The sequence below is a fragment of the Fonsecaea monophora genome (assembly GCF_001642475.1).
Source record: "Fonsecaea monophora strain CBS 269.37 chromosome Unknown Scaff6, whole genome shotgun sequence".
In the NCBI taxonomy this organism is placed as follows: Eukaryota; Fungi; Ascomycota; class Eurotiomycetes; order Chaetothyriales; family Herpotrichiellaceae; genus Fonsecaea; species Fonsecaea monophora.
The window spans coordinates 563,114-577,188 of NW_019173937.1; the positions used below are offsets into that span (position 1 = coordinate 563,114).

The 14,075-nt window shown below is 51.7% G+C and overlaps 5 protein-coding genes across 5 annotated transcripts; all 5 read left to right on the forward strand.

Annotated features, from left to right (window-relative positions):
• Positions 1-486: 486 nt before the first annotated feature.
• On the forward strand, positions 487-2,378 carry AYO21_01703 (hypothetical protein; the record flags this gene model as incomplete). The annotated part of the gene is made up of 4 exons (XM_022651685.1): positions 487-899; positions 970-1,720; positions 1,778-1,860; positions 1,931-2,378. 4 exons carry the CDS (start codon positions 487-489, stop codon positions 2,376-2,378), a joined length of 1,695 nt encoding a protein of 564 aa, XP_022516198.1.
• Positions 2,379-3,153: 775 nt separating this feature from the next.
• AYO21_01704 (hypothetical protein) lies at positions 3,154-5,341 on the forward strand (the record flags this gene model as incomplete). The annotated part of the gene is made up of 6 exons (XM_022651686.1): positions 3,154-3,385; positions 3,522-3,822; positions 3,894-4,021; positions 4,124-4,247; positions 4,353-4,700; positions 4,756-5,341. 6 exons carry the CDS (start codon positions 3,154-3,156, stop codon positions 5,339-5,341), a joined length of 1,719 nt encoding a protein of 572 aa, XP_022516199.1.
• Positions 5,342-6,401: 1,060 nt separating this feature from the next.
• Positions 6,402-7,610, forward strand: AYO21_01705 (hypothetical protein; the record flags this gene model as incomplete). Its single annotated transcript, XM_022651687.1, has 3 exons — positions 6,402-6,896; positions 6,955-7,119; positions 7,176-7,610. The coding sequence occupies 3 exons, from the start codon at positions 6,402-6,404 to the stop codon at positions 7,608-7,610; spliced, it is 1,095 nt and encodes a 364-aa protein (XP_022516200.1).
• Positions 7,611-8,446: 836 nt separating this feature from the next.
• On the forward strand, positions 8,447-11,001 carry AYO21_01706 (hypothetical protein; the record flags this gene model as incomplete). Its single annotated transcript, XM_022651688.1, has 11 exons — positions 8,447-8,642; positions 8,721-8,782; positions 8,851-8,908; positions 8,974-9,153; positions 9,209-9,355; positions 9,468-9,851; positions 9,936-10,155; positions 10,234-10,327; positions 10,415-10,533; positions 10,611-10,701; positions 10,813-11,001. The coding sequence occupies 11 exons, from the start codon at positions 8,447-8,449 to the stop codon at positions 10,999-11,001; spliced, it is 1,740 nt and encodes a 579-aa protein (XP_022516201.1).
• A 503-nt stretch (positions 11,002-11,504) lies between these two features.
• Positions 11,505-13,628, forward strand: AYO21_01707 (hypothetical protein; the record flags this gene model as incomplete). Its single annotated transcript, XM_022651689.1, has 6 exons — positions 11,505-11,786; positions 11,866-12,252; positions 12,328-12,576; positions 12,645-12,807; positions 12,909-13,228; positions 13,299-13,628. The coding sequence occupies 6 exons, from the start codon at positions 11,505-11,507 to the stop codon at positions 13,626-13,628; spliced, it is 1,731 nt and encodes a 576-aa protein (XP_022516202.1).
• Positions 13,629-14,075: the final 447 nt, after the last annotated feature.

Genomic DNA, 14,075 nt, shown 5'->3' on the forward strand with positions numbered 1-14,075 from the left:
CTGGACCTCATACTATTATTGGTTCACCTCACGTTAAGTCCCGCTCACGGACTTGTGTCATTCCGACGACCGTTATTTCATTTGTGTCAGTGTGCAGTCTCAAAATGAGGAGAGAAGGAGGGAAGCGCTCTCTGCTGCGCCGCACCGAGTTCAACCATGTATTGCATGTTGCTCATGGAGGTTTGTCACACTTGTCCCGACCGGCCTGACGGATCGATCATCTCCACCATGACTTAGTTTGCTTTCGATAACAGAGGGGGTGGGCAGCCCCCCTGCCTCGGTTCTAGTATCCAACTGAGCCTCCGAGGCGGCAAGCCGGTATGAGTTCTTGTGTGAATGGACGGTAAGTCAACCTTCAAGATGCTTGCACCGCCTTTGTAACCGGACTACAAGATCGCTATACAAACTGCTGTTGAATATTAGCGATAGATCGCTGTCCTCGTTTCATTTTCGAGATCACCGAAGCAAAAAGACAGCACCGGGAGAATGGAAGACCTAAAAGGGAGCCTTTGCAAGGGCGCCGCCCAAGTCTTACTGGACCATTTGATAACAATCAAAGAGCTTGACCTGCCAGAGGAAGTGGTCCAAGGTGCAAAGCAGGTTACTTTTGTTCCCAAGGATGCTTGTACCTTTCTGCCCACGTCTCTGAGGATGGCAGAGTCGTCTGCCGCACTGTGGGCAGCGATCGGGCTCTTTGCGGGCCAGATTTCTTCGCACCGTTATGAACTGCCACCCCAGAGCGTGACGATAGACGTCTACTCGGCGACACTCTTCCTCATGTCGTCGTTTCTGTTCAAATCGCAAGGAAAGACGATTGCAGACCCTCATTTGGTCAACCGCTGTCTGTCGATGGACTTGGGGAAAATCCGAGAAACTTATCGAGGGCCGGCGACCAATATGTGAGTCATGGGCCCCCCTTTGCGAGACAACATGATAGCTGACGTGCTTCTCTCTCTCTCCCACTTTAAGCTACCGAGCCCGGGACGGCAAGTTTTATCACCTTCACGGCAGTCTGAACACCACGCCGATCCTTCATATGCTGGGCCTCCCACAACATCGGCCTGACCTCGAGGGAAGAGAAAACTACGATCGCGTGCGACAGATCTATCGTGACGCTGTGGCCCAACACGATAGCACATGGCTGGATATCGAGAGCAACGAGTATTGGTGTTCCGCTGGGACCATCTGCTACACTCCAGAGGAGTTTCAAGAGACGTCCCACGGAAAGGTCATCTCCCAAGAGCCACTTTACACGGTGAACTTGGTCTCCCCGGAGCTTCCTCCGGTCCCCTGGGTGATTGTCGATGATGATCGGCGACGTCCATTGGCCGGTGTTCGCGTCCTAGACTTGAGCCGCGTGGTGGCGGGTCCGACCATTTCGAGTGTGTTGGCGCTCTTGGGGGCCGAAGTGCTACGGATATCCAGCGACAAACTCCCAGACACCGTCCTCCTCTACGACACCCAGATCGGCAAGCGCGATACCAGGCTCCATCTCAAAAACCCAGAGGAGAAGGAGAAGTTGAAGAGGCTCGTGGAAGAGGCTGACGTGTTGGTCGATGCGTATCGGCCCGGTGCTCTCGAAAGGTTGGGTTTCGGGCGCAGGGAGCTCCAAGAAATTGCCAAAAGGCGAAACAAAGGCATCGTACACGTCCGGGAGAACTGTTACGGCTGGAAAGGAGAGTGGTCTCATCGATCTGGCTGGCAGCAGATAGCCGATGCAGTGAGCCAACACCACTCTCGGAGTTTCTGAGCAGACAATTTGCTAATTCACGTCCAGGTATCGGGTGTCACCTGGGTGCAAGGCGAGTTTCTGGGTTTGAAAGAGCCCATCATCCCTCTCCTGCCAAACTCTGACTATCAGTACGTCCATCCGATAACCCACGTCCCGGCATCTGGTTAGATGAGATTCAAGGTTCTGACACGAATATAGGACCGGACTGATCGGGGCGATGGCCATCTGTCAAGCGCTCTGGAAACGCCACCGCGTCGGTGGGTCATACAATGTCGATATTTCTTTGACGCAGTACAACCTGTGGTTGATGAAATTGGGCATTCATGACCAGGAGACCTGTGGCAAGCTTCGCTCGTTGAACCCTCGGTTTCAAGCACGCCACGACACAGAGCTGCCCAGTTTGCTGGCTCAGGTGAAGGAGGAATCAAAGAAAAGCCTGGGTGTCGGGCCTGGAAAACTCTGGGACCCGGCGAGGTTCACGACGAGCAAAATGCGGTGGGGGTTTCCTGACGAGGAGGCCTCACACTTGGACTGGAGGACGATCGTCAGCTTCGAGAGCAGTCATGGAGCCAAGGGGGTTGCGCTGGGATATGACCGAGGATCTTGTGCTCCCGGCAGTGACGAACCCATCTGGCTGACCGGCTGATGGCTGGCAAAAGGTATGGTTGGTTTTGCTTCGGCCAGCCAGCTGCCATGGGGGGAGGATTGGTTATCTTAAAACTAGGCAAAAGAATTTCCCAAACAGTTTAAAGAAAAGACTTTTGCGGACGGACTGCTTGCATCAAGACATCTCGCGTCTGGAGAGACCATCGGCTTATTTGTGTAGCATCAATGCCCTGATGCGTGACTACCACAGACCTGCCCCCCTAAGCTAGCACTTTCACTCTCCCCCAGAGACCTCCTTTTTCCCCTGTACATACCAATTCAATCCCTTGGGTGCAGCACATTCTCACAATGAGCGAATGGCTCGGCACTTTTCGGCCTCGGGCTCTGTCACAGGCATTGGAAATCGAATTTTCGAATGGGCTCCCCGAGAATTTCACGCCGTTGTTCAACATGCTCTCTCAGAGGAATACCTCGGATATGCATCGGCGGAGGGACTTTCCAAGCGCATCGCCCGCCCCCGCCCCCAACCCACATCACCCGCTAACCCCAGACAAGCCCTCCGCATTGGGGTTAGGTTATTGCCCAGCTAGGAACAACAACCGCGTTTAGTCTTTTCGAGAATATTTCCTGGTGGTCAGGGCCCGAAAAGGGCGCCAAAGGAAATGATATAGACTGTAGTAATATATGTATGGGACAGTCTCCCCATGTCTCAGACCACTTTGCCACTCCCCTCTTGTGATCTTGTTGGTTCGAAACCCAAGCCAGCTCAATTGCCATACTTCAAGTCACGAGTATCCCTGCTTGCTGCCGCCAGAATGACGTACCTGAGCGACGAGGCTGCTGTTGCCGCCGATGAAAAGGCCCCTACCAGCGAGAAGACCAGCGCTCCCACGTCGGAGCATGCAGAGGCCCAGGGCGACGCCACGGAGCTGGAACACATTGACATCACGAACAAACATGCTTATAAAGCAGACAATTCTGACGGCGTCATCGAATGGTCCTGGAGAGGGAAGCTCTCGGTTATCTGTCTCTGTGCCCTTTATGTCGGTGAGTGCTCCTTTGGTTCTGCCAGGAACACATCAACTCACCCGTTCCCCACCTCGGGGGGTGAGTTGGGGGGTATATCAAGAGCTCTCTGTGGTCTGAATCAAATGGCTGACGTCTCTCGGTACGATGGTATTAGGCGCACAGCTCCCCCTCTACTTTGTGGGAGGGTCATTGAGCTTGATAGCGGCAGACCTGAACATAATCGACGGCGCAGCCTGGCTGGGCGTCTCCAATAACCTGGCAGTGGCGGCAGTGGCTCCCTTCTGTGGCTATCTCCAAGATCTCTTTGGCAAGCGGAACGTGGTGCTGGCTGGTTGCCTGTTGGTCCTGGCGGGATCCGTGGTCATGGGGACCAGCCATGGCTTGAGCCAGGCCGCCGCCGGGATGTCCATCGAAGGCGCGGGCGCAGGCATCTTGGAGCTGACCTCCATTGCAGGGTGAGCTCTCGTAGAGTGACAACTCGGACGATGGGTCCAACAGAATGACACTATGTACTAACGTGCTCTAGGGTATCGGAGATTGTCCCCGTGGCGAAACGCGGCCTCTATCTCGCCCTTCTTCAAGCCGCAATCATCCCCTTTTGGCCTTACATTATGTATGCGCAATTGCTTGCCACCTACTCCACCTGGAGATGGTGTATGTGGATCTCTTGGTAAGCTCCCTACTCTGATCTCTTTCGCTGGTCTACGTATCTCACATCTCGGTCGATGATTAGTATTTGGGTTGGGCTTGCTACAGTCGGATTGGCCTTGGTCTACTTCCCGCACAACCACAACCGTGCCGAAGGGGTTTCTCGTAGAACTCTCCTCAGGAGTTTCGACTATCTTGGTTCTGTCAGCTCTATCGTCGGTCTGACACTGTTGTGAGTGACTGATAATCCCTTGTCCTCCATATCCCCGTCATTGTTGGGAGGTTTGCGAGTCAAAAATCCATGGCACACGAGGAACTGACCAAACGACCAACACAGTCTGGTGGCCATTCAGTCCGGAGGATATACCCATCCTTGGAAGAGTGCTTATGTTCTGGTCACTCTTCTGCTGGGCGCACTCCTAATCATTTTCTTCGTCGTTTGGGAAGCCAAATTTGCCCGAGCACCCATCGTCCCTAGGGAAATGTTCTCGGGTCAACGGATCGTCGCCCTGGCTTACTGCATCGGCTTCGTCTCGGGGCTCAACTTTTATTCGATTCTGAACTTCTTTCCCATCTTAATGTCCCAAGTCTACGACCCTGACCCGGTCCAGGTTGGACTCAAGGGATTGGGCTATGGGTGCTGCATCGGCGTCGGGTCCATGGCAGGCAACGTGGCAGTCGCAAGGTTCCGCCGGCACCATCGAGAAGTTCTCCTCTTCTTCATTCTGATCATGAGCAAGTCTCCCACCCCTTTCCGATTCAGACGGGTGGTTCACTAACTTGAATGCAGCCTCTTTTACTGGCGCTTTAGCCGTGAACAATTCCACCAACCCCAAGCTCGTCACTGCGCTATTGAGCTTGGCTTCCTTTGGCATTGGAGGTGTCTTGGTTCCAACCGCGACTGTAGCTCTTACGGCCACTCCTGACACCGTCATCGCGACGACCGTGGCACTGTCACTCTCTGTGAGACTGGGCGGCGGTGCCATCGGCTATTCGATTTACTACAACATCTTTGCAAGCAAACTGAAGAGCAAACTACCCACGCTCGTTGCAGAATACGCGGTCAAAGCCGGGTTGCCGTTGACTTCAGCACCCCTGTTTGTCGAAACTTTCCTCACCAATCCAGCCGCTGTTACCACGGTTTCTGGCGTCACAAATGTCGTCATCCAAGCTGCCACCTTGGGGGTCAAATGGGCGTACGCCGAGTCGCTGAAGTATGTGTGGTATACCAGCATTCCATTTGGAGTCTTGTCCATCATCGCCTGCCTCTTTCTGCCGGACACGTCGAAATACATGACTAACCGCATCTCTGTCCATCTGGCCTAAGAGACCAAGCCGTGCCTTATCAGAAGAGCGACCGACTCAGTGATGTCGAAAACCAAGAGGACCGGCATAAGCCAGGAATACGACCGCTGATGCTGATGACCGCCTCAGCCGAGAGAGCTCTCTGGTGGTTTGAGGCTTTTACTGCCAACCTGGTCTCAGTGTCCTCAAAAGGTGGCCAACACATGCGTATACCGTATAGCTTGATAGATTGGCATAGACGAGGCCACAGTGAGCATCCGCATATGTCTACCTTGTTGATTGCGCAAAATATGAAACCTACAGTTGTCCCTTTCTCACGCCATGTATTTTTAGCGCATTTACACACCTCAAAGATATTCACAATACCAAAGACCTTTTTCTATCAATGGCCTTGACTCCTCTTGTGCTTAAGCAACTTCTTTCGCGGTTTTCATGCATGTTCTGATCCCCGCTGGTTGTAGGTCCGCTAGGGTCGACTAGACCGGTCACGGCCTGGAACCCAGGTAGACCCCACCCGACCCCACCCGACCTATGTCAGAGCCTACCAATAAGGTTAGTTTTAAAGACATCCAAGGGGGTATCACATCGACATGAACAAGGCCGAGGTATGCCCTCCGTTATTCATGTGCCTGGCAGGAACAAACTCAGAGTTGAATTTATGTACTAGCAGTACCTCGTAGTTCCTACTAAGTATTAAGCGAACTTGCTGTCGGGCTTAATGCTGTCCCGACGCATTCCCCAAATGTACTCCAAACGATGGATGTACTACTGCAGGTACAATTCCCCACAGCTAATTTCACCCTACATAGTGCGAGAGACTGGGTACAAGGGGCCTTCAAGAAGCAAATTTGCATGAATGAAGAATCGTTATTCAGTCTACTTTGTTCATTTGGCGAATATCCGTAGGCCGAGAGGTACTGCCGTGCCCGCCCCCGCATTGTGTTTTGCAAGATCGACTCCCGGAAATTTCGCGCATATACATATGCTCGAGATGCTGTCTTTGCAACAACACTTCTCTCACCAACTATTAGCAATCTCCATTCCCAGACCGAAGGCTGTTCGGTTGTACATTCGTTTCAACATGTTGTTTCTTCTCCTGCTCAGCATCTTTCATGCCCTCTCTTCTCATGCCCAAGAGACGACGGTGATCCCACCACTTGTTCAACTGGGCGACTCTATTGTGGAATTCACGTCGAGCGGGTCGAGCTTGGACGGCCCCAAGCTTTCCAAGGTCAACGCCACCACCTTTGACTGGTGGTACTTTGACGTTGTCTCGGAAGATCTGCAGACGGAGGCCACCATTCTCTTGGTAACCGGTGACAGTCTGACTCTTGGCTTTCCTTTCACTCTGGGCACGTCGAACTATGGCATTCTCACCGTGCTCCAAGAGGACGGGAATATTTATCAGGAGATCTTCCCGGCCGGCGACGCAACCGTGACTGTCAACGGGGATGGATCATCGGCCAACTGGGAAGGAAGTGGTGTGTCGTGGACTGGAGCGGCCGACCTCTCGTCATACAAAGTCAACATCGATGTCCCGTTGCTTGGTGTCAGTGGGACCATCTCACTCCAATCGGTAACTATCACCGTATCATCCAGTTGCATCGTATCTTAACTACTCACACTGTGACCAGGTTGCGCCAGCACACTTTCCTTGCGGCCCTAACGAGGCTGGACAAACAGAAGAGCTGTTCCCTAATATCGGATGGGCCAACGCCATTCCTGATGCCGTAGGGACCGTCGACCTTGACCTCGCAGGTACAAAAATGTCTTTTAATGGCCCAGGCTATCATGACAAGGTAAGACCCGGAATGAATCCGCCAGTTTCGGGCGGCATTGCTTATTTTTATCGCAGAATTGGGGTGCAAGGCGTCTTCCATCCACGGTTACAAGCTGGTACTGGGGCCACGGCCACGTCGGTCCATACTCTCTTGTCTGGTTCGACGCGATCGCCATCGACGGTCAGGAATACTTTAGCGGCTACCTGAGCAAAGATGGTACCATAATCTCGGCGGGATGTAGCGGTATCACGGTTCGCCCGACGGGAGACAACTCGGAATATCCTCCTGCTCCGCTCCAAGGAGATCCAAGTGGATTCCACATCGAATACGCCACCGACGAAGGAAACTTTGTGGTTGATGTGGAAAACTATGCAGTTGCGTGGAAGCCACCTTTGATCTCTGGTGGGTATACTCGCTGGAGCGGAAACATCACAGGAGGCTTCGAAGGTCAAGAGACGTACACGGGAGCGACAGTGCATGAGTGGATTCGCTTCTACATCAACATTTGAATAGGATCTCATGCCCCAACAATTTTCAGTGGGTGAGCTGTGGAGGAGAAGAAAATGAGATGGAACGCATATGGCTTTTTCCTTTCTGGATATTCGACGACCGCGCCTCGCCAAGGTCAATGATGCTTTAATATCACTTTCGATCGCGTGTGTTTCCAAGTCTCTGTGCTCGACGGGGACATTAAGAATACACAACTATTATAATAATATGACCTTGATTCTTGGCTTATCATTCTCTTGTGCCGTGACAGTTTCTGGTAAGAGTCTAGTAAAGTCCACCATCTGTCGAAGCATTACTTAATTCTTTGGACTGGCAAGGTTTGGGGAGAAGGAAAAAAAACCCCAAAAGGATGATCGGAACCTCAACAGAATCGAAAAGAGTCGAGAACTACTGGGAAATATTTGTATACTGAATGAGAGCCATGTGGTCGAGTCACCTTATGCATCGGCTGAGACCGTGTTTGTCCTTACCAGCCAGACGCTGTTTGGACCCCACTCCATACTATGACCCTTGGGCATCCTACAACGCCTCTTACTGTACTTTTACATATTCGACACACCACCTACAAGTCTCATCAGCTTCTGGGGTAGCTATGCGGGAAAATGGGAGCGGGAACAAAATATTCATTCCCAAGGTTTTGGTGTTTGTTTAGTGCACCGCCCACCCCCACCCCTTTCCTTTCACCGAGGCATCAAAGTTTATTAAAATCGTCGGTTCGTGGAAGTACATCATTGTTAAAAAGTAAGGCCGTTTACCTCGCCCTCAACAGCGAGACAAGACTCGCACAGGCAACCGAGTCCTAACAAAGGGGTTTTTCGAGGAAAGGAGACCCATCATGTCGCCGACGGTGGTGCGGGAAAAGTATACGGTTCTTGATCAATATCACTCCCAACGCGCAAAGATTCGGGTGGTATGTGCGGGCGCCGGGGTGACGGGTCTTTACCTGGCATATCGCATGCAGAAGGTCATGAGAAATTTTGAACTTCGAGTCTATGAGAAAAATCCCCAGTGTGGTGGGACTTGGTTTGAGAGTAAGAAAGACTCCGGCGTTCCTTGGAGGAGGTAGGTGAGCAAAGTGAAATACTGATTGATTGATTTGCCCCAAACAGACAATTATCCAGGTTGTGCCTGTGATGTGCCCTCGCACAACTACACCTACACTTTCCGACCGGTTCGTCTGCAGCCCCGAGCACTAGAGCATACCGTGCTTCTTATTCCTTGGGCTGACGACCACTACAGAACCCTCGCTTTAGCAGTTACTACGCCGGCTCGGCAGAGCTGCTTGCGTATTTCAAAGGTAGGCTCAAATCTGTCATTCAACAGCTGCAGTTGGGTCCGCCGCGCTGAACTCCTCCATTACAGATTTCAAGGACGAATTTGGGCTGGACAAGTTTATTGAGTACGAGTCCAAGGTCACAAAGGCTGTCTACAGTGAAGAAAATGGCACTTGGTCCCTGGATATTACACGTGCGAATGGCGAAACCCACAAGGACTGGTGCCATGTGTTCATCAATGCTACCGGCATCTTGAATCGGTGGAGATGTTGGTGATGCCCGACCTCTCGGTGCACAGGAACTATCTCTAACAAACAATCTAGGGCCTGACATTCCCGGACGAGAAAAGTATACCGGCACCATCTTGCATTCGGCGGCTTGGGACACGAGCGCGGATTGGAAAGGGAAAAAGGTTGCCATCATTGGTACTGGCAGTTCGGCAATCCAGATCACGCCAAAGGTGCAGCAAGGTACGGCTCTCCAGCCTCTGCGAAACTGCTCATGGCCAGCCGCATCCTCCCAGCTTTTCGAAAAGTTTCCAAACCTTCTTTCTTGTTTTTGACTCTTTGGCCTTGTGTCCAGGTGCCGAACATCTTACCATCTTTGTCCGCTCTCCGACGTGGATAGCTCCTCAGCTTGGAGGCCTGGTCTCCCTGGATGCGGATCCTGTCCACGAAGGTGACACCTCGGTCAACCAGATTCTGCTCCGAGGCGCACGGCCATTTGAATTCACCGAAGCAGACAAGAAGAATTTCGAAGAACACCCAGAACTCCTCCTACACCTGCGTCGCAAGATGGAACTCTTGATCTGTAACAATGTCGACAACTTTCGGGTGGGAACTTCTGTACAGAAGCAGACTGAAGAATACATCCGCGCCGCCATGACTGCTAAACTCGAGGGCTTTGACGAGCTTCAGAGAAAGATGATCCCGGATTTCCCAAGTGGATGTCGGAGATATACTCCAGGTGAGATTAGTCCCCATGTCTCGTTTTCCTTTTGGGGGGGGCCAAGAGGAGCTCCTGCTAACCCAGTACTTATTCAATGGACAGGAGAAGGATATCTTGAAAGCCTGTGCAAGGAAAACGTTTCCACCGTCTTCGACACAATTACAGAATTCACCGAAAAAGGAATGAAGACCGAGGATGGACAGGAGCATGAATTTGACATGATCATCTGCGCGACAGGGTTTGACGTGGCTTTTACACCGTTTATCGACATCATTGGCAGACATGGCATCAACATCAGAGATTTGTGGAAGGACGAGCCAAAGTGAGTGTTTATGGAAACCGGATCATCCAGACCACAAAGCACGGCCTCCTGACCCTCTATTTCTGTTTGCCACTCTAGTGCGTACTTGGGTATTGCTGCCCCTGGCTTCCCGAACTACTTTGTCGCTCTTGGACCTCGAGGACCTTGGGGCAATGGATCAATCATTCCAGCCGTGAGTCAACATATCAGAGAACACCCCCCCCCCTCCCCCCCTCCACGACCTGCCAATGACTAATATTCTTACGCACCAAACTTTTAGATGGAAATCAACTCAGATTACTTCATTACGATGATGGAAAAGATGCAGAAGCAAAACATCAAATCCTTTGATGTGAAACAACAAGCAGCCGATGACTTTTGCGAGCATGTGGACGTGTGGTATGTTTTTCTGTGTGTGGCTTTCAGTTCGTCAAACATGGTTTTCTGACTCTTGTCTTTTCCCTCTGAATTTACAGGCACAAGGGATCCGTGTGGGGACAAGCATGTCGGAGTTGGTACAAGAAGACCAGGGATCCATTCTCGAAGCCATTGTTGTGGTGCGGAATGGTAAGTCAAAAGACCTACACTTTCAAAGTCAACATGATGCTCTTGTCAAACTCGCAAAAGCAATGGGATTTGAACCAAACGGGATTCATCTAACATTTTCTGCTTTAACAGTCGCCTTCGTATTACAAGACCATGAAGGACGTGAGATTCGAAGACTACGACTGGGAATACAAAAACCGAAACCGCTTTGCATATCTTGGAAACGGCAAAATTGAAGCTGATACCTACGATCCCAAGGAGAGGATGGAAGCCATCACCACGTACATTCGCAATGGGGATACACCATGGACGCTTGAGTAGGAGACTGGTCAGGTTCCAGAGAGCTTCCGAGAGAAGCTTAAAAAAAAAGCCTTTGGCAGTCATTCATACAGTGCCTTCAGAACAAGAATCAATCCTCTCCCGAGTTAACCTGCATATTTGCACCATGTAAAATCCGTTCGAGTCATTCTTTCTGTGTTTAGTCCTCCCCTTCAATCACTCTGAATCAAATCATTAGCATTCGGATGACCATGTCAGTATAGACATGTAGACAGTTTCCACCTTCTTCCTGTATGAGGCTAGACAAAGGACCCCCCCCAGTCTCGTTAGGCAAAGATATCGCTACGCTCCGCGGGTTCGGCCTGGTGAGGAAAGGAGCGGGCAGCCGGTCGGCAGCCCACGCCCAAGACAACAAGGTCCACAAGCGGACAGCTGCACTGGCTGGGACATTCGGAATCTCTTGCAGAGAAACGTTTTCCTTCTACACAAAAAGAAGACTGTGTGGGACGGGTTGTATCTTGCGCAGCCAACATTCGACAACAATAATGGTGGTCTTCCGATCCCCTTCGTGGGTGCCTGGCTTGCCCTTTGAGATTCCGGACTCGATCCCAATCAGTGATTTCATCCTAGACCCCAGGTATGGCCGACGCAACGAGCAAATGTCTCATCCCGCATTCACGTGTGGTGTCACTGGGGAGACGTACACAGTCAATGAGACGCGGAAGAGGGTCGAGTGTCTAGCAATGGGCCTAAGTAAAACGCTCGGGTCGCATCCAAATACGGGTTGTCAAGTGGACAAGGTGGCAGTCATCTATGCATCCAATTCAGTGTGTCCCCTCTATCTTCCGGATGAATAACACATACGTCCTTCAGGATTGCTGATGGAGCAAAACGCAACAATGTCAGGTCGATTACATCCCGCTAACATGGGCGATACATCGTCTATCCGGGATCGTGTCAACGGCAAGCGCAGCCGCCACAGCAGAAGAACTCGCGTACCAGCTTCGTGACAGCGGAGCAAGCGTCCTCTTCGCCAGTTGCGGTCTCCTTGAGACAGCAGTCACCGCTGCTGAGACTGTCGGGCTCCCTCTAAATAGGGTTCTTCTGGTCGAGAACGATCTGGACCAGGTATCGGCAGGACTCAAGATGACACAAAACAAGTTCCTGACCACCAAGTGCCTCATGGGAGTCGGAGCCACGATGGACCAAATGGACGACTTGAACTGGAAGAAGGGTGAAGCCAGAGAAAAGATCGCCTTTCTTTGCTATTCGAGTGGTACCTCTGGTCTTCCGGTCCGTATCTCTCCTTGACCCGGGAACCCCCTCTGTCTTGGTCCGCCTATAACTCACCTCTCGGATATTTGACAGAAAGGTGTCATGATTTCTCATTACAATGTAATGGCAAATGTATTACAACTCGCCGTGTTCGAAAGGACACAGAGAACGGGAGAAACAGAGGTGTGTCTCGGTCTTCTACCCCAGAGCCACGTTTACGGGCTGATTGTCATTTGCCATGCGGCCGTATACCGAGGAGACGGAGTCGTGGTCCTGCCGAAATATGACTTCAAGCAACTTTTGGCCTCGATCGAGTGCTACTCGATCTCGGTCTTGTTTCTGGTGCGATGCCTCTTTTTCCGTCCAAATGAAATTATATGAAGCTGACATGCCGTCATTTTTGTCTCAAGGTGCCCACAATCCTCACCCAGATCGCGAAAAGTCCTTCTGAAGTGGCAAAGTACAATTTGAGCTCCGTGACCACCATAATGGTGGGCGCCGCCCCTTCTGGCCGGGAAATACTAGAGACGCTCAGTATCGTGTTCCCCGGGAGTGTCATACGGCAAGGCTATGGTGGGTTGCCTTTCCGCTGGCTATATCTTAAACACCATTGCTGTTCTGCCCACGTTCCGAGTCAAAGTCTGCTGACGAAGCTTCTTTTTCCCCGGTCATAGGTCTCACGGAAGCCGCCACGGTTGTCTCTTCCACCCCACGGCATGATGTGTGGCTGGGATCTTCCGGGTCATTGCTACCTGGGATAGAGTGCAAGATAATTGACGACGATGGCAAAGAGGTTGGCTACGACCAAAGTGGTGAGCTGCTCGTGCGGTCTCCATCGGTGGCTTTGGGCTATTGGAACAATGCCAGAGCCACGGCCGAGACCTTTCAAGGCGGATGGCTGAGAACGGGAGACGTGGCTCTATTTCGACGCAGCCCCCAGGGTCATGACCATGTCTTTATCATCGATCGACTCAAAGAACTAATCAAAGTCAAAGTAAGCTGTTGTGATGCCCCCAGCTTGTTCATGCTGACAACAGAAAAATGTTGACATTTGAACTACGCAGGGCATGCAGGTGGCCCCGTCCGAGCTCGAGGCTCTTTTGCTATCACATCCGGCCGTTGCTGAAGTTGCAGTCATTCCCCTTCCCGATGAGCGGTCGGGCGAAGTTCCCCGAGCTGTGGTAGTCAAGTCATCGTCATCCGACGTTTCAAACATGGACAATCATCAACTGGCCGATGAGCTGCAGCAGCTGGTTAGTAAAGAGAAGTCGCGGTACAAGTGGCTCACTGGTGGTGTGGTTTTTGTCACTGCCTTGCCCAAGAACGGCACTGGAAAACTGTTGAGGCGCGTATTGAGAGATCGGTATAGAGTCAAAATGGCTACAAAGTTGTGAAGACTCCCGATTTCGTTTTCGTTTTGGGGGAAAGAGGGAAGAGCGAGAGAGAGAGAGACAGAGAGAGAGAGGAGGGGGGGGGGAGGGGGGGGAGAGTTCAAAAAGACGGATACATTTTTGTGGTACGATCATGGAAAATGTTCTCCCCCTACGCGCTTGTCCACAGACTCGGCTCGGCAGGACTCTTGACCAGTAGGCTCAACCTTTGGCGAGAATAGCATCAGAGTGCGAGAGCGACGACGGTACAATCGTCGGGGAAAGAAATAGGAAAAGGTCACACTGCTTTCGGCCGTCAAACAGATTCTGTTCCCCCCTTCCCAGTCCGTCACTATGTATTGCCCAAAAATGTAAAAACAAGAAGCACTTCGCAGAGAGAGATGCGACCAGACCGACAGCCAGAGATAGGTGGCTCAAGGATATATATATATATATATATTTCCCTCCCTT